General features: G+C 63.0%; 1 protein-coding gene across 1 annotated transcript in view; it reads right to left on the minus strand.

Moving 5' to 3' along the window:
• Window positions 1–18,022, minus strand: part of PKP1 (plakophilin 1) — a 43,470-nt gene that overhangs the window by 2,529 nt on the left and 22,919 nt on the right. The window contains exons 3-13 of the mRNA XM_033846374.2: window positions 14,316–14,710; window positions 11,639–11,783; window positions 10,249–10,456; window positions 9,334–9,511; window positions 8,192–8,306; window positions 7,016–7,171; window positions 6,126–6,302; window positions 4,887–5,040; window positions 4,437–4,623; window positions 3,856–3,940; window positions 1,228–1,334 (exon numbers count right to left, since the gene is read on the minus strand). Of these exons, the coding sequence (XP_033702265.1) occupies window positions 1,260–1,334; window positions 3,856–3,940; window positions 4,437–4,623; window positions 4,887–5,040; window positions 6,126–6,302; window positions 7,016–7,171; window positions 8,192–8,306; window positions 9,334–9,511; window positions 10,249–10,456; window positions 11,639–11,783; window positions 14,316–14,710 (1,875 nt within the window). The 3' untranslated portion in view covers window positions 1,228–1,259. The remainder of the gene's footprint in view (window positions 1–1,227; window positions 1,335–3,855; window positions 3,941–4,436; window positions 4,624–4,886; window positions 5,041–6,125; window positions 6,303–7,015; window positions 7,172–8,191; window positions 8,307–9,333; window positions 9,512–10,248; window positions 10,457–11,638; window positions 11,784–14,315; window positions 14,711–18,022) is intronic.

The following is an 18,022-nucleotide window of genomic DNA, read 5'->3' on the forward strand; positions in this document are numbered from 1 at the left end:
GCTCTCGTGAGTGCCCACAGGGGGGCAGCCGCGCCACCGGCCTCGCCAGGGCTGTCCCCCTCACCACGTCTGCACAGACGTGCCCAGGCCTGAGCCTGGGGTCAGGGTCGCCCTCGACACGTTCACAGGTTGCTCCTGTTGGGTCAGAGCTGCCCCCCACCCCACCCCGCCCCTGGTGGCCAGCGCAGCACCGAACGCCGCGACTGCGTGCCTCAGGCATCTGCTGGTTTGGGTCTCCTCTCCTTGCCTGTCCTCATGTTGTTGGAGCCCATTTGCCAGGAGTGGGTGTCTGAGGTCTAAGGGACGTGTCTGAGGTCTAAGCCTGCCTTCCGGGGGCTTGGAATCCACTTCATCTGGACTGAAGTTCTAGCCCCTACCCCGGCCAGGACCCTCCCCGGGTGCTGGGATTGGGGTCCTGGCGACAGCCGGGGCACGAGGAAGTCCCCTTCAGCTCAGGACACCCTGTCCCAGCCCTGGCTCTTTGCAGACGGCTCCACCCTAGGGCTGCCTGCCTCTGCTGACCCTCGAGGGTTGACGAGGTCTGGTTTGAGCATCTAAGCCTGGTCCTGGGCTTACCTGCACCAGAATCACTTTGGACGCTTGTTTAACAATGTATTTGCCTGGACCCCGCTCCGGAGCCACTGAATCAGAACTGCTGGGGCTGGGGCCAGGAGTGCGCAGCTTAGCAAGCGTCCCAGGTGAGTCTAACGGAGGCTAAGGCTTATTTATGAGCCTTTCTCACAGATACTGGATCTGAGGTTTTGGTCCCTAGAATCCTCAGCTGGAAACAAGCTTGTCCACACTAGGCATGTTGCAGAGACTGGAGGGTGGATTATAAAAAGGAGAGGGTGGTGAGCGGTAGAAGCCCAAACCCCAAACGACACATGGTGTCACTGCAGGGGCGCCATGCACACTGCAGTCCACGTGAATGGTACCACCTGGGTCGTGCAGCATGCAACGCACACGGCTGTGCCCAGCAGTTCTGCCCAGACCTCTGGCCTGTCGACGCTACCAGGACACTGCACACCCCTAACATCCTGTGTGGGATGGTCACTGGCCAGGCAGTCTACACGGCTGTCCTCACAGACAGCCTCACCGTGTGTCAGCTGGACTGAAGGATGCTTCTGCATCCCTGGGGAGCACCGCCTGGCTCCTTTCTCTGGGACTGGCTGACGCCGCGGTAGGGGTCCCGGGGGCGCCCCCTGCCCTGGATGGGCCGACTCTTACCTGCAAGCTGAACTTGCTTGGGCAGCCTCTTCTTAGAATCGGGAGGAGAAGTTCCTGAGGCTGCTGGCCCCAGCTAAGGTTCCCAGCATGCTCCTATCGAAACCTTGCTGCGGAGGAGAAACGGGAGCTCTATGAAACATCACAGGACGGACCAGTGCGGGCGTCCACGCGGCCAGAGGCTGCCCCCAAGCGTCCTTGAGCTTGCGCGAAGCTCTCTGGACACACTCTGCACGTGTGTCGGGGCTAAAACTGGCCTGATTAAACGTGTGACCAAGCGTGAGGTCCCTGACACTCACGAGTTAGTGAGATGGGTCTGGCCTTCCGCACAACGGAACACCCTACTCGCCATCACAGAAACCTGAATCCAGGCGTGAGGGTCTAGCGACTGCTTGTCACTCTAGAAACAGAGCAGCCACCGGAATCAGGTTAGAAAAATTGTTTGTTTCTTCCTCTGACTGGCCCCGCTTTTGAAAAAGATGAATCCCGACAAGAGCTCTTGGCAGGGAGGTCATGCCCGGCGGCGCGGAAGGGTCACGGGCTCTGTCTACCTGTGTGCTCTGCCACCTCCAGCCTTACCAGCCCCGAGAGCGTGCCGAGCAGAGGCTGAATCTCACTCCTGTGTGTCTCACAGCAGACGGCAGGTGCTCAATACATGCTCTGGAGTGACCGAGGGCGGCCCTTGAGAAGGGGCGCCTGGCTCCAGCCCTGGCCTCTGAGAGCCTCGTCAGCGCTCACTGACCGGTGGGGACACAGGGGACCAAGGCAGGCGGTTCAAAGCCCCGGTCCCACCTGGTCTGGGCATGGGAAACGTGATCACCCCCCCCACCCCCCGTCCCCCGCAGGTTTGCAGGCTCTCTCCTGCCAAGCTTGGCGGGATGTGGTGGAAGGTCCCGGGAGAGTCGAGTCCTGGGTCCCAGCCCCGCTGTCCTCCAACTGGCCGAGTCAAGGCCGACTCCGGGGCCCCGTCTCCCTGGTCTGCAGGAGGGACCAAGCCCATGGCGGCCTCACTGGGGATGCAACAGTCTCGTGAAGGTGGATGAGCACCGAAGCACCAGGCCAGTCCCTTTGGGGCTGTGGCCAAAGCTGGCTCCAACTGCGTGGCCCAGGAGAGCCTGACCGGGGGACTCTCTGTGTGTCCCGGGCGGGTGCCGCCTCCGTATCTGGGGGAGCCCAACCCTCGGGCCACCTCGGAGCAGCTGGAGGAAGCGCTCCCTGGTCCTCTCACCCGCCTCCCCTCCACGAGGCCTTCCTGGCAGCTATCACGTGGCCAAGCCCACCTGCCCAAGAGCAGGACAAGGGCCACCACCAGCAGTGGCTTCACACGGCCCCGGCCACCTGTCTCCCCACCGTGCTGGAGGAAGAGCCGTCCTTCTCCTGCCCAGGGGGCTGTCCTCCCATCCCCTCCCCTGCCCGGTCAGGCAGTTCCTGAGCCTCCAAGACCCTGTCCCCAACCCCCGCCCCCGCCTTCCTTCTCCTCCTTCACTTTCCCTGCAGAAATGTCATTAAACAGGTGGCTTTTTATGCATTCTTTTGTCTCCCTGCCCTCTGGCCAAACTGAGGTGATCAGGTCCCCTCCCAGCCCCCGCCCTCCCCCTTGCAGTGGGCCCCATGGGGCTCCCCCTCCCCCCCCCTTTGACAGCTGTGCCCTAGAGTCACCGGAGACTTCTGGACGCCCAGATCCAGGCCCTTCCTGTTCCCATCTCCCCTCGGCCCCCAGGGAGGGTCTTCTCCCTGCTTCCGCCTTTGTTCCCCAAGACTTTTCTGCAGACGTGCTGCCCGTGCCCGTGGCTTGTCCCGTGTGGACATGCAGCCGTCTGCACACTGCCTGGCCTCTCTCCCCAGGCCCCGCACGCGGACCCCAGACTCCACCTCTCCATCAGGGCTCCCCTCCCTCCTCCCTCAGAAGCCCCTGACCCTCCCCCGCTTCCCTGGCTGATCTGTTTCTAAACGTAACCACAGGGTCTCCAGCCAGAAGCCCAACCCGCCTGTTTCTTCTGCCCCTGCCCTTCATGGCCACCCTCACCGCTGCTGACACCTCGGTCTAAAGAGCGGCTGCCCCTGAGATGGGAAAGGAGGTCAGTCAGCATGAAGGGCTCCTACAGAACTGGACCCGACCGTGCGGCTGGGGTCAGAGGGGCAAGGTTGCCACCGGACAAATCCAGCAGCCTGGTCTCGTGTCCACTCCACCCTGCAGTGCATGCAAGGAGACTTCCTAGGGCTGGTTTCAGCATGTCACTCTCTCCTCCAAACCCTCAATGGCTCCCCAGCGCCAAAAGCAAACCCTTTAGCCTAAACTTGACGGGGTCTCGCCATGCGGCCCAAACCCGCCTTCCCAGCCAGACTGCACACGTGCCCCCAAGCGCGTGATGCGCCTTTGGTCCGCCTGCTTCCCAGTTCGTTCCCAGAAGACCCCCCACCCCCAGGCCTCCGCGGCACTTCCTGGATCTCCTCTGTCCTCCACCCGCTCAGCGCCTCCGCAGGCCCTGGGCTGAGAGGTGTCAGCGCCTGGATCCCAGTCACCGAGGGGCTGGCCTCTCCCTTCCTGCGCCGCGCGGACCCGGACCCGAGTCAGGGGTGGGAAGGAGCGGGAAAGCCTCGCCGGCAGGGGTGGAAGGTGTGGGCCCTTACCTGTCTGAGGACCCCCTGCAGCTCCCTGCTGGACCACATGTCAGCCAGGAGGAGTCGGGCGGCCTCTGCAGCCCTGGGGGAGGTGCTGCACGGGTAGAAGTTCATCAAGGGTGAGACTCCAGCAACTTGAGGATGAACGAACGCCCTCTTCCGTCCCCCCTCACCTCCTCGTGGGGCGGCCCCTGGGTGCCCGAGAGCGCAGCCCCACGGGGGGTCCCTCTACACAGTGGGCACAACCCCAGGCCCCTGCCCAGCTAGAGGTACCCGGGACTCTCTCTGGGGCCCCGGTCCCACCCCCTGGCCTTATCCTCGGAGGAGAGGAGCCCGTGGAGCAGACGCAGCTCCCGCACGGCTGGGTCTGCCGCTCGGTGCCTCCCGCTGGCCCACGAGGACTCAGCGTCGCTTGGTCCCCTGGCCGGGCAGTGTGCCGCCCGAGGCCTGGATGCAGGAGCTCGGCTTCTGGACTTCCCTCCCGGTCAGCCTCCCCGCCGCTCCCTCCTGCACCGCACGGCCTGCTCAGGCCGCGGCACTGCTCCTCCGCGGGGCCGGGGAGGGCGCGGAGGGGCCCCCGTGCCGCCCACCTGCTGCGACACAGGTTGATGACGTTGCAGATCATGTCGCTGGAGAAGTGCTGCTTGGCCATCGCAGGCTGCGACGCCATCAGGTTCCTCACGGTGTAGCAGGTCGAGGACAGGATGTCCTCCGAGTTGCTGGTGTGGCCGGTATGGCTGCTAAGGAGTCTGGTCACCTCCGGGAACACCTGGTTCCCTGGGAGAGGAAGGAGGGCGCGGCACGGGGTCAGGAGACCGAGGGCTCCCACGGGGCCCCGGGCCTGGCGGCTCCAACTCGGGGCTTGGGACCGTGTGGGACCTCGCACGCCTGCACCCCATCCTCAGGTGACCTGCGCCTTCCCATGCCCGAGCCTCTCTTGGGCCAGCTCCCCCCCCACCCCAGGGAGCGGTCAGAGGGTAACCTTTCGGGAGGCTCTGGAAAGTGGGGGTGGGGGCTGGCCCGAGCCACACGGCGCTCACCCATCACCCGGTGCAGCGCGGGGTGGCGGGACATGTTGCTCAGGAGGGACGCTCCGGACCGCACCACGTCCGAGTTGCCCGACTGCAGGAGCTTGGCGATGTGAGGCAGGCCCTTCTCCTTCAGCCCGATCAGCTGGCTCATGCCGCTGGACATCTGAGAGAAGGGACGGACGCGTGAGGCCTTGGCTGGCCCGAGAGGCTCCCCAGGCCAGTTACCCCAAACCGAGAGACCCCAGAACTTTCTCTCTTCCGTGCTGGAAGCAGAGACAGACACACGTTTGCTCCCACCTGGGTGACTGCAGAACAAAGCCCCGGGCAGACATGCACCTGCACCTCACCCGGGGCAGCCTGGAGCCCAGGGAACGAGGGGAGCCTCCGGCCCCTCACTCACGGCGGGAGGGGCCCTAGAATCAACTTCCGGATTGAGCCGGTACCAGCGGCTGCCGCTCTGCCTGCCTCACCCTCCCCGGCACCGGCTGCTCACGTGAAGCCTCGGGTCGAGGGCACCTGGCACCTGAGGAAGTGCCCACCGTCCTGTGCCAACTTCCCTGCCTTCTGTGGAGTCAGTACATACTCGAGTCAAGGAGGGCTAAGAGCGGGCCTGTGCCTCGTGGAGATGCCATCCAGGTCAGCCCATCCGGGCCGGTGTGGGCTTCTCGAAGACCCTCGGCCTATCCCCTCTCAGTGCGGGGTCCTCCTTTACCCTCAACTCACCCCTGTCCTCCTTCCGCCCGCCCCCCTTCCGTCCTGAGCAAGGAGGAGGGCGGGGTAGCCGCAGACGTGCCTCCCACGGCACACGTCTCAAGTCCATCAAGTCCTCCCCCTGCCCGTGGCCTCAAAAATCTGTCCCGATCCCGCCACATCTTCCTCTGGACCTGCCCGCACCCCAAACCCTCTATTTCCACCCGTCAGTTCAGCAAAGAGGAGACCCCTCTCCTACCACGAACACACCCTTCTTCCTGTCCCCCATCCCAGGCAGAGCCCGAGGCCAGCCCAGGGCCGGACGCCAGGAGGCAGATTCTGTGGCACAGACAGAATCCAGGAGGGCTGGTTCCACAGCCCCTGTCCTCCACCTGGGCGTCCCAGGGGCTGAGGATGCTCCCTCCACACGTCCCCAGTGCCTGGCCCAGAGCCTACGCATGCCGGACCCTTGACTCAGGCAGGCCCCGGTACATGGGGACGCAGGGAGCTGAGCCCGGACCGTGGGTGGAGAGACGGGTGCGGGGCGGGGGCGCTCACCAGCCCCTTGCTGGCGGTCAGGTTTTGCAGGGCGCCGGCGCAGGCCTCCAGGGTGGCGTCCTTCTTGCTCTTGCCCATGAGGTTCAGGTAGGTGCGGATGGCGTTCGAGTGGTACAGCCAGCTGCTGCCCTTGGGGTTGGGCTCTTCCTCAGGAAGGGGGCAGTCGTAGTTGTCGTTCTGGGGACAAGAAGCAAGTCGAGAGGGGCCGAACCCACGCATTCTGCTCCCCCAGCCTCAGGGTCATGGTTCCCAGATGAGGAAGCGCCCGCTGCCCCCTCCTCCGTGCACTGCAGCTGCTCCCCAGCGGGTGAGGGGCAACTGTGCCCTCTGCCGTTTCCACGGGGCACAGAGCATCATCGGTGCCCCAGGCCAGCTCTGCCCCCACCCAGCTACGAGGCTGCTGTGGGTCTCACACCCTGACGCCTCCACCCCTCCCAGAGTCACAGCCTGAACTTGACCCTCCCGGGGCCAACAAGGGTGGTCCAGGGCCTGGCTCCCGCTGCCGGCACAGTGATGGCAGCCACCCTCCCTCCGCAGCATCCCTCTGCTTCTGGGGAGACCTGGGGGGCTCAGGAGGCGGTGGGAACCGGGATGCCCCCCAGTCTTCAGGGGTGAGATGAAGAGGGGGAGACTTTACTGGTCACACAGCAAGAGACACAAGCCTGCAGACAGGGGCCTGGAGCTTTTGATCTCCGGGGGTCTGAGCAGCTCCTACATCCCGAGCACACACCCCCCCAGTGTCGTAAGATGCCAAGGTCGGGCAGGGGTCCATCCCCCGGGACTGGCCTTAGGCTCCAGCAGGGCAGAGGGGCGGGGTGCACGAGGCAGTGGGATCCGGGGGACTCAGCGGGAGCAGACGGACAGACGCACGGACAGACGCACACGCTCACCATCATCCTGCCGTTCTTGCTGCTGAAGCAGCCGGTGGAGGACTTCTCGGTGTAGGCATTGCGGGCGTTGTGCTCCAGCTGGCGGTAGCGGGTGGGCACCTCGGTGTCCAGGCGGTAGCAGAGGTTGTGCAGGGTGCACATGCAGTTCTCCACAGACTAGGGGCCGAGCAGAGACGGCGCTGAGCCTCTGCTTAGCCCCCGAACGCCTGGCTCAGTCCCTGCTGCCACAACCCCTCCAACGAGAGGGCGGGCCCCTCGGGCTGCCCTGGGCAGGCACAGTCGCCGCCACGGTCCAAGATCTTTGCCGCTTTCCTTCCGTAAACCCTCCCGGCTCGGGGGTGAGGCAGCAGATCTGCCCTCTTAATGTCTGGCCCTGCTGGGGTTTGGGAGCCCCTGACTTCCGGGGCCCGGGGTCACCCAGGTGGAGGCGGTGTTCCATCCACAGCGGAAGATCACGGTGCTGCTGGGGCCACCCTGAGCAGTCAAGCGACAGGCTGTCTCCTGAAGCCGGCCGTCCCTTCCAGGGGAGGGAGTAGGAGGCCAAATCCCTCCCCAGGGAAACCGTGTGCAGGACCCAGGGGCCGTGATGCCCGGCCAGCCCCCTGGGGACTGCTCGCCAGTCTCCGTCCTGCTGTGCGGAAGGACCTCAGCCTCCAGTATACCTTCCTGCCCCGATTTCCCCTTTCTGTCTGTCTGGGCAGGTGTCCAGAGCCCTGGGGGGTGGGAGGGTGGCTCTACCAGGGCCTTTGGGGGCAGCAGCGGACGCTCACAGAGAGCTCGCCCTGAGCCGGGAGCTCCCTGCGTGTTTTGCTTATTAACTGAGTCTCTAAAACAACCCCCGAGGTAGATACGACGTGGACTGAGGAACAGAGATGAGGGAAGTGTCACAGCCGCAGAGCCTCTAAGTGCGGGAGAGGACCTGCCCCTGCAGCCACTGCTTGGGCGCCACCCGCCAAGGAAGGGTCGGGCCGCTCGCCATCTGCGCGTTCCCTCTGCTGGCCGGGCTCTGCGTCCCTCCCGGCCACCAGGCCACGCCTTAAAGGCTCCCAGGAGCACAGACCTGCCCTGTGGAATCTGGGAGAGAAAAGTACCAGGACCTGGAGTCCCAGGCCACCCTCACTGATTGGAGACAGAGAGGAGTCTAGGTTCAGGGGTGCCCCCTGGGGCGACGCTCACCTTGTCGTCACAGCGGCCGGCTGCCACACATTTCTGGATGTAGGCCATGAGGGAGTCAATGAGACCCGTGTAGTTGCGCATGGCCTGGCGCCCCGTGTCTGCGGAGCTCAGGTTCCTGGCGGAGGACATGGGGCGGGTGGGGAGAGGGGGGCACAGGTGGGAGGGGAGGAGGGGAGAAGAGGAAAGGAACGGGTGGGAGACAGAAATGAGGGCCAAGGAAGGAAAGAGAAATCGTTCAGCGAATCCTGCTCAGTCCTGGCTGGGGCTGGGAAGGGGTCTCGCTGGAACCCGGCTCTTTTCGCCCTTCCTGCCCACCTGGTCCCCAGGCCCGTAACTTTGATGTGCCCAGGGCTCCGTGCCGCTGGCAGCCCAGGCACGCACCCTGCCCTCGCGGCGCTTGCCGGCCAGGGGACTGGACGCCCCTCCCCGCGGAAGCTGTGCTCTGCCTCCAGCAGCGGGCTCACTCCCACCCGGGCCGTCTGGGCCCTTCCGCCTGGTGCAGGTGGGGTGTGACTGCTACCACCCCACAAAGTCCTCGATTACCCTGGCTCCGCCTCTGCCTAGCCTGTCTGCTCCCCAGAGGCTGCCGCCAGAGGCGGGGAGGGAGGAGCCCAAGCCAACTGTACCCCTGTTCTGGGGCTCCCAGGAGTTGGGGAAGACGTGTGACCCTTAGGGGGGATCTGCTCCACAGTTCCACCTCCATGCCGCCCACCCCCCCGGAAGCAGCCTCCAGGGCCTTTGCCACACCCTGGGGCAGAACTCAGGGAACCCTGGGGCAGAACTCAGGGAACTCTGGGCAGAGCAGCGCCGTCTTCACGCCGAGGAATGTGGCAGATGCTGCTCGCACCCCAGCCGGGAGCCCACCCGCAGACCTGTGTCGAAAAAAGCTCTTCAAGACAGCACAAGGAAGGCATATTTTGTGGTGTGGAAGAAGGGGAAACAGCTGTGCCAGTTTAGCTATTCGGATCCAAGCATTTCCACTCAGATCCCTCAGGAAGACCCCCTCAGCAGAGGTGGTGGGGTCCTGAGCCTCCACCAGGCCCAGGGAAGCTGGGATGCAGCCACGTCTGGGAGGCCAGGCTGGTGCCAGTCCCCTGCCCCGCTGAGCCTGGGCTGAGCCGGGCTGAGCTCCCCGCCCTCACCTCAGGCAGCCGGTGGCATTGAAGAAGACCTCAGGGTCCACGGCTTTCTGGGGCACGTTGCTGTTGCCATCGCACCAGCCGGAGAACGGGATGATGACCCGGTCAGCCAGGACGGGCAGGGCTTCCGAGATCAGCTCCTTCTTTAGCTCGTCGGTGGAGGACAGGTTCCAGAGCAGTCCTGGGGGTGGGGACCACCAGGGTCAGGAAGACCAGGGACCCAGTGCCACCCCCGGCTGGACACCACCTCCCGGACGGGCCTCTGTCATGCGAGCATCCCGTGAGCCCCCCTGCCCACGTCTCAACTAGATGGCAGGCTCTCGAGGGCAGAGCGTCTGGAGTTCTCCGTGCAGGTCAAAGTTACACACAGGGAAGCTGATCAAAACACGTGCGACTCAGCAGTGTTTTCTGATACCAATGCTAGCACTCAGCATCTTCTCACGGTCTCTGCTTTCCACCCAAAGGTCAGCCCAGAGACTCTCACTTGCTGCGTATGTGGCGCCGTCTTCCCCATCCCACTCCAGGTCTCCTCAGTCACTTCTGTGCCCTGTGTGCCCACCCTGAGTGCTTGCTGGTACAAGCCCTGGATACAGGCGCTGACGACCTGTTGACCCGCTCGCTCCCCTTCACCTGCAAATCCCAGGGTCTGCTGAGTACGGGTCCTGCCTGGACACCAACCCTCCACTCCTTCCCTCTATCCCTCACACATAGATGGTGGATGGACGGACGGATGGACATGGACAGATGGATGGAGGGACACAATACCCAGGGTCACCAGCTGGACACGACCAACTGGCCAGCACCGGTCCCATGGGACTCCTGGGGTGTCAGCCTGAGGCCGCCCACGCCCCACCCTGTCCTGGGCTGTGGCCACCCCAGCGCCTCCCAGCCGCCCCGCTCTGTGGCCGGGCTCCCCACCGGTCAGCTGCTTCTGGATCTCCGTGCAGCTGGTACTCCTCAGGAGGGTGACGGCCTCGTGGATGCCGCTCTGCCTCTGAGTCTCCAGCTTGTTCGTGGTGCTGCGGAACACCAGGTTGCGCAGGGCCCCAGCCGCGGCCTGCTGCACGTTCTGGTTGGAGCTGCGGAGAAGGTCCACCAGCTTGCAGATGCCGCCCAGCTGGTACACCTGCGGGACAGGGCGCCCAGCGCCGGGCAGGGTGGTGAGGCTGGGCTGACGATCCTCCACCTGCAGCAGCTTCAGCCCGACCGAAACACCCAGGGCGGCCGAAATAAACAGGCAGCGCAGAGTGACAGTGACCGGCCAGACGCGGAGCCAAGGCAGGACTTCGCCGCCAGCTCTCTCGCACCCCAGCCAGAACTCCCTGAGCCCCTCCTCGGGAGCCTGGTGTGAGGACCAGACGGGAACACGCATAGAAACACACTTCAGAACCCTAAGGCGGGGAGACCACCCTGCAAACGCCTCCTCAATACAGCAGGAACTGGATGCAGACGGACCCTGCCCACTCTAGGAAATGCATTCACGGGACTGCACCCTTGGGCTGACAGCGGAGGACTTGAAGAGTCCTCCCTGCCAGCCACGCTTAGAGGCACAGACAGCCCTGTTCTCCACCACAGAAGCCTGGTGAGAGACAATGGTACCACGGAGGGACAGAGACAGAGACAGAGAGAGACAGAGACAGAGAAACAGAAACAGAGAAAAAGAGAGAGAAAGAAACAGAGAGAGACAGAGACAGAGAGACCGAAACAGAGAGACAGAAACAGAGAAACAGAGACAGACAGAGACAGAGAGACAGAAGCAGAGAAAGAGAGAGAGAAAGAAACAGAGAGAGACAGAGACAGAGAGACAGAAACAGAGAGAGACAGAGACAGAGAGAAACAGAGACAGACAGAGACAGGGACAGAGAGAGACACAAAGAGACAGAAACAGACATAGAGAGACACAGGCAGAGAGAAACATAGAGACAGAGACAGAGAAAGAGAGACAGAAACAGAGAGAGACAGAGACAGAGAGACAGAAACAGAGAGAGGGGGTAGGGGGAGGAAGCTGAAGTGGAGGGAGATGTCCCTCCTTAGTGGAATCTGAGGAGGGGTCTCTTTGGAACCCGTGGCCGTCACCAAGGGTCTCTTCCACAGCCAACAGAGGAAACACGGCCGAGTGGTGTCCCGTCCACCAGGGGCTCTGCTCCCGCAGAGGGTTACGATGCCCGTTCTGATCTCGGGCAGTGCCAGGCCCACTCCCGGGCCGCGGGCAGCTGGGCTGGGGTAGAAGGAGCCATCGGGCAAACGCCCCCACCAGCTCCCATGCAGGGTCAGGCTGCCCCGCCCAGGCCCCGCCCAGGCCACTCGCCTGCTGCTTGGCAGACTCATCCTGGAAGCAGGTATGCTGGATGTAATAGGCCCCGATGGCCTGGCACTTCTTGTCCGGGGAGGTCAGGCACCGCACGGCCTTGGGGATGGTCAGCCCGCTGCACTCAACGTCCTCGCTGCAGATCCTGTGGGGACGCGCGGCGTGGGGTGCACGAGGGTTACAGGGGCTTGGAATCCCCCTTGTGTGTCGAGAGCCAGAATGAGGCAGCCCCGGGCCCCGCTGTGGACAGCTCCTCCAGAGGAGGGGGAAGGCTCACCCCGCCGTGAACACTTGCTGGGACGAGGCCCTGTCATATGTTCGTGTCCAAGCGGCAAGTTACCTCTGCCCTGAGAAAAGACTCTGCTCTATTCCTGAGGGGAAGCTCTCCACCCACTCTGCCATCTCTCATGTCTGTGCCTGGTACTGGGAAAATGGAAGAGAATGGCTGGGGGCCTGTCCGTCTATCCATGCCCTGCCATCATCCCTCCCTCCCTCCCTCCCTCCCTCCATCCATCATCCACCCATCTTCCCTCCATCCACACATCCATTTATCCATCCATCTATCCATTGATCCATCTTCTCTCCATCCATCCATTACCCATTTATCTATGCATCTACCCATCCCTCCATCCCTCCATCATCCACCCATCTTCTCTTCATCCATTCATCCATCCATCCATTCACCCAGCCACCCACCCACCCATGCATCCATCTCTCTCTCCTCCCTTCATTTCTAAGTCTAGCTAATTCTCCTAACACAAAAATTCTCACACCTACTCCTTCTTCCATCCTCACGGCCACTGCCTTCCCTCTGACCATGGTCACCCTCACTGGGACTACAGGGAGGGCCCCGCAGCTGGTGTCTTCTCCAAGCATGCCCAGCTGAAATGTTACACCCTTTCCCCAGACGAGCAGTCTTAACACTGTTCACTGTGTTGTCCCCGTCAGCAGCTTCTCAGACTGCATGTTCAAGTTCAAACTGCTTAAACTGACATCCAAGGGCATGTGTTAGGTCGAACCACACCAAATGGCTGAAAATCAGCTTTTCTGAGCCACAGAACGAGAACAATCATGTTCTAACCCAACAGTCTGGCTCTGCTGTGTCCTGTACACTCTCTAGCCCTAATGTGGGTCTGCTCCAGCAAGACTGCTCTCTGCACTGCGCCCTGATCAGGGCTCAGGGGTGCCTCTGTCCCTTCCCCTCACCACCCCCGTGACCCACTGAAGACCCACTGCCTTCCCAGGGAAAGGAAACCTCTCTTCCAGGACCCACACCAGCTCCCGGGGTGCCGACTACAGGCTGCCTCCCCGGCTGCCCGTGTCCTGGGTCCCACAAGACAGCGGGGACAGCTCCTTCTTGGCACCCAGCCCTTCCCCCCTGGAAATCTTCCCAGCGTTTCTAGAGGGAGAAACACTCCTCATGTGTACCAGCCTCGTGCCTTTCCAGAGTAGGTGCCCGACTCCACTTCTGGAAACATCACCCACGGGGCGGAGCTCCCCAGTCTCCCCCAGCCTCACTGAGAGACTGTCGCCCAGAATCTGCCAGTCGAACGTCACCTCCAAGTGGCCTGTCACTCACGCCCTCCATGGCTCACCTGGCCCTGTCCTCTTGGGGCCTCCGGTTTGGGGTGATGAGCCAGGGCCAGGCGCTGCCCTGGTCAGTCTCCATGGGACAGAGGCTTCTGAGTCCTCCTGCGAGCATCCTCAATACCCCTTACGGCCTCTGAGTAGCCAGGAGAGGGCCGGCTTTATAACGGCTCTGCTTATGGGCGGGACAGCACGGTGAGTAGGGGAGGGCACAGGGAGTGGCCTCGGCTGTGTGGTCTTGGGCGAGCTCCCTAATGTCTCCGTGCCTGTTTCTCCTCAGGTTCTAGCCTGGAAGGGCTCTGAGGGTTAGAGATGAAGATTGCAAGGCTCGTGGGCTCCACGGCAGGGGGTTACTCCTGCAGCCGCAGGACGGCCCTGGGCTGCCGTTCTCTTCATGGCTGTCTCCCCGCTCTGACCACAGACCGCACATGCTCAGTGAATGTCAAATACATGAATAAAGGACCACTCAGTGGTGACAGAGGACAGCTCCAATGTTCATGGGGCTCTGAGCCCTGGAGGGCAGGTCTCAAGACCCTCGAGACACCGTGGCCGTCCCCAAGCCACCCTGTGCCCAGGGCTCTCTAAAGGACTCCCGCTTCATCTCCTGCATTCCCACCCCTGGCACTAGATCTTACCAGTTTTTATGACTTTTGCCCTGTAAGACGGACCCGGCTCTTTCCCATTGCTGACCCCAGGGCACACTCCTTTGCTCTTTCAGAACGTGGGGAGAGGTTTACACGCCCGAGCCCAGGGATTCTCAAACCCTGGCAGGGTCTCGTCTCCCGCAGGCTGGTAACGCACACACCGCGGGCCCCTCCCAGGGTTTCTGAGCTGGAGGTCTGGGAGGGCTTGACAGGAGTGTTTCTCACAAGTTCCCCGGTGACGCTGAGGCTACTGGCCAGAGAAGCACACTCTGAGAACTGCTGGCCCAGCTAGCTTCTGATTCTCCTCCCCTTGTTCAGTACCTGTGACCCTTGAAAACTCACACACTCGACAGGTTTGCTCAGTGTCTCCACGCTGAGAACTTCCCGGGCTAACGGTCTGTCTCCCGTGCCCCGCATGCCCCCCCGCCCCGCCGAGTGACACTCACTTGGAGCTGGCCCTTGAGTGGCTGAAGGACTGGTCCTTGGTGCAGGTGATGGGCTGGACGTACACGGGGTCCTGCTTGGAGGTGCAGGAGGGCGGGCGCACCGGGTACTTCTTGGCCCCCTTCTGGCCGCTGCAGGTGCTATAGATGCTGTAGCGGTTCTGGGCAGTCTTGAAGCCCTTGCTGCCCAGCGTGCCCTTGCGCAGGGTGCCGCGGGGGTCGCAGTAGAGGTCGGGCTCGCTGCGGCTGGCCTTCATCTTCTGCATGAAGCAGATGTCGCTGCCGGCGCAGGGGGGAACGCAGCTGCTGCGGGGGTACTGCCGGCCCCAGGTCTCCATCTGGCTGTAGGAGCTGAAGCGCCTGTTGTCTGCCTCCCGCTTAAGGGTCCCATTGTAGATCTGGCCAGAGAAGGGGAGAGGGGCTCAGCCGAGGGTCCCGACCCGGGATCCAGCCCCCCGCTGCCCCCGCGATGAGGCTCAGAGAAGCCCGGGGTGTTTGGTGTGGAGGGAACCGTGGCCAGCATCTCAGACTACTTTTCAAACTGCAGGCTGTGACGCGTTATGGATTATGAAATCAATTTAGCAGACTGTGACCATCATTCTTTTTAAATGGGATTGAATAATATATACCGGAATTAAAAATATCAGAGTGCATGCAGTGCAGGTAGAAAGGGCTGGGCTGTCATGTAAAATGTACTTCATACTGTGCATTGTAGCCAGAAAAGTTTGACAGACACTGATCCGGTCCCAGTGGGCCCGGTCCAGGAGGGGAGTCAAAGGCCCAGGGAGGAGAGGGGCCTTCCTGTAGAGGGAAGGGCAACAGTGGCACTTGAACGCAAGCCCCCAGGCCCTCGCCCCGCCGCCCCGAGCACTTCCCAGACACCAGCAGCTCCTGACCGCCTTGGCCGCCTGTACTCCGCGCAGGGAAATTTCTCCTGCTCTGGCCAGGACTTCTTTCCACTGTTATTTCTCTGCCAAACTCCCCATCTTTGCCTCCTGTCTGCCAAGCCAAGAAGCAAACGGCAAGAGGCATTCTAGGGGGACCCCTCGAAGGCCAGAGGGGGAAAATATCCTGCTCCCTGGGCCTCCTGCACCCGTGGAGGCCGGCGCGGGGCTGCAGCAGGGGTGCAGGGCGGCCTCCTAGGCTGTGCCCTCGGGCTGGCAGCAGGGGAGAGGCGGGCAGACAACAGTAAACTTATAATAATGAGGCGCCCCCAGGGCTCTGTGTGAGCCCAGCTGGGGAGTCAGGCGCCCTGGGAAGAGCCTGCAAAGCCGGAGACCTGGTGGGAGCGAAGCCGTCACAGGGCCGTCCGAGGAGCTTTCCCAGGAGCTCACGGGCGGTGGGTCTGCCTGCTCTGACTTGTCCCGAGGCTAGAGGATCAACATGCAGCCTGAGAAAATGCCTCCGCACAGGTGCCGACCTGAGACTCAGCTTTGCCAGGGTGAGCTGGGGCCAGTCCAGCAGCCCGGAGCCTGCCCGCCCCACCCCGTGAGTGAGCGTGTGTGTAGGTATGTGTGCGCGCGCGTGCGCACGTGTGTGCGTGTGCGTGCATGTGTGTGTGAGTGCCCACACACAGGGGAGTCGCCGGGCATCTGGGAACTCCCCTCCACTCCAGACCTAGCCACCGGCCCTTGGCTGGGCCCCGTCCCTCTCTGCAGGGAAAGCCTTTGGAACAGGAGACCGCCTGTGGGTCACCTTCCGTCAGCAGTGACACCCAGCGCTCAGAAGACACCCACTGTCAACCTTGGCCAAGGCGCTCTGGTCAGCTCCGCCCACGCGGGCAGCTATGCACTCAGGCGGGCAAGGCGTTCACCCCCAAACTGGGTCAAGCCAGCCAACTCCAAAGGGAACTGGTGTGTGGGGCAGGGTAGGCACAAAGGGACAAGAAGAGGCAGAGGTCAGAGGAGCGGGCCGCCGTCTGACCATCCTCAGTGGGCAACTTGCACGGCACACAAGAAACACGCAACTAGGCCTCCAGGCCTCAGGCTGGCGGCCACACCCCACCCTCCTCTGGGGGAGGAAGATGACATGGTGCCGTGGAGGGAAGGCTGGACCCCCCGGGCCCCCCTGGTCCTCAGTGATGACACTCCTGGTCGTCACCCCAGACTGTGACGCCGGAGAGGCCACACGCTTCCCCGGCCCAAACCCAGCGCACGTGCCGTCCTGCTGGCGAAGCTCAGGGCTTGCTCTCCTGCCCTGGCCAGGGGTCGGGGGGTGCTGCCCACAGGGGCCGGGGTGCCGGCTGTGCTGCGGGAGGGCAGGTACGGGGGAGGCAGCGGCCCCGCGGGGCAGCATTTCTCAGCCACAGCTGCGTCGTGCACCCCACCTGGTTCCTGTGGCAAGGGCTGCTGGCGGGCTGGCGGTGGCCAAGCCAGCCGTGGGTGAGTCTCCCGCCCTTAGGACCTCTGCTGTCACTTTGACAAGCGTGAGCAAGGGCTCCTCTCGGCCGGGCACCATCCCCTCCTAGTGCACAGGGGGCCTGGGCTCCCCTCCAAGGTGCAGACGAGCCCTCCCAGAGCAGGCGGCCCGTGGCCTAGCTGACGCCTGTGCCCTCTGCCCCTTTTCTTCTATCTGCCTGAAACGACAGGGGATTGTGGGCTCGGTGGGCTGGGACTTCTGCAGCAGAGGGAGACTCGAGGGCCAAGAACAGACCTCAGGAGCCAGACGGCCTGGGTTGAGCTCTGCCCATGTCAACTGCCCGATGGGTGGCCTTGGGCTTGTGCGTCTTGGTTTCTTCACTGGTAAAGTGGCATCATTGTGCCCAGTGTGCGGGGCCGTTGGGAGAATTCGGCGCACGGATCTTTGAGAAGTGCTTACCACAGAGCATGACATCAATGTCCCTCTGACACTCAGACTGGGGACAGGCTGGCTGCCTCTGGGTCTTGCCAAAGGAGCTGCCGGGTGGGCACAGGAAGGGGGAGGAACCCAGGCAGCCAGGAGGGCCTGGGGAAGGGGTGCACGCTGGCTTCCAGGGCCCGGGCTGCTCTCACCCCATGGCCACAGAACAGCCTCCATGGGTTTCAGAAAAACAGAGGAGACTGGTCCGCCCAGATGGACGGCGTTATGATGAAACAGCCTGGTGTTTCTTTGCGTGGGCGACGTCGGCCTTCAGGCCAGACAATTCTTCACTGTAGAGGATGCTGCAAGCATCGTGGGATGTCTGGTGCCCTGGCCCCCAGGCCCTAAGTACCAGTAACACCTCACAGCCACGCTGACCCGTGAGAACACCCCACGCGCTTCCAAACGCTGCCTGTGGATTCTGAGTAACCGCCGGACCAGACCAGGAAGCGAGGCAGCACGGGATGGCGCTGGCCAGGCCGGGGCCCGCTCCCACGCTCAGACAGTGATCTGCTGGCAGCGTCCTCTGCTGTGGCTACAAAGGTCACACACACACGCGCGCACCCCGCGGTCTGGTCATCTCATGCTTCCTTGGGAAACTCTGGCCTCGGGGGGGATGGCCCATGGGACCACAACATGCCAGAGGCGAGATACTTGATTTCCCGAGAGCACAGCCGACCCCTCGGCCAGAGAGCAGGCTGGGCCGGGCAGCCTCAGGGGCGCCTGGGCAGTGTGTCCGGAGAGACACATTTCAGCACCTGGAACCATCCAGGGAGCCTCCCGGAGCCCCGCCCTGCTCTGCTAGTGACTTTGGTCTTGTAACCCATTTTCTCTCCCTCTCCCCTTCCCTCGTGGGAAAGGGGAATTTTGCC

The sequence above is a fragment of the Tursiops truncatus genome, chromosome 1, assembly GCF_011762595.2.
Source record: "Tursiops truncatus isolate mTurTru1 chromosome 1, mTurTru1.mat.Y, whole genome shotgun sequence".
Lineage (NCBI taxonomy): Eukaryota > Metazoa > Chordata > Mammalia > Artiodactyla > Delphinidae > Tursiops > Tursiops truncatus.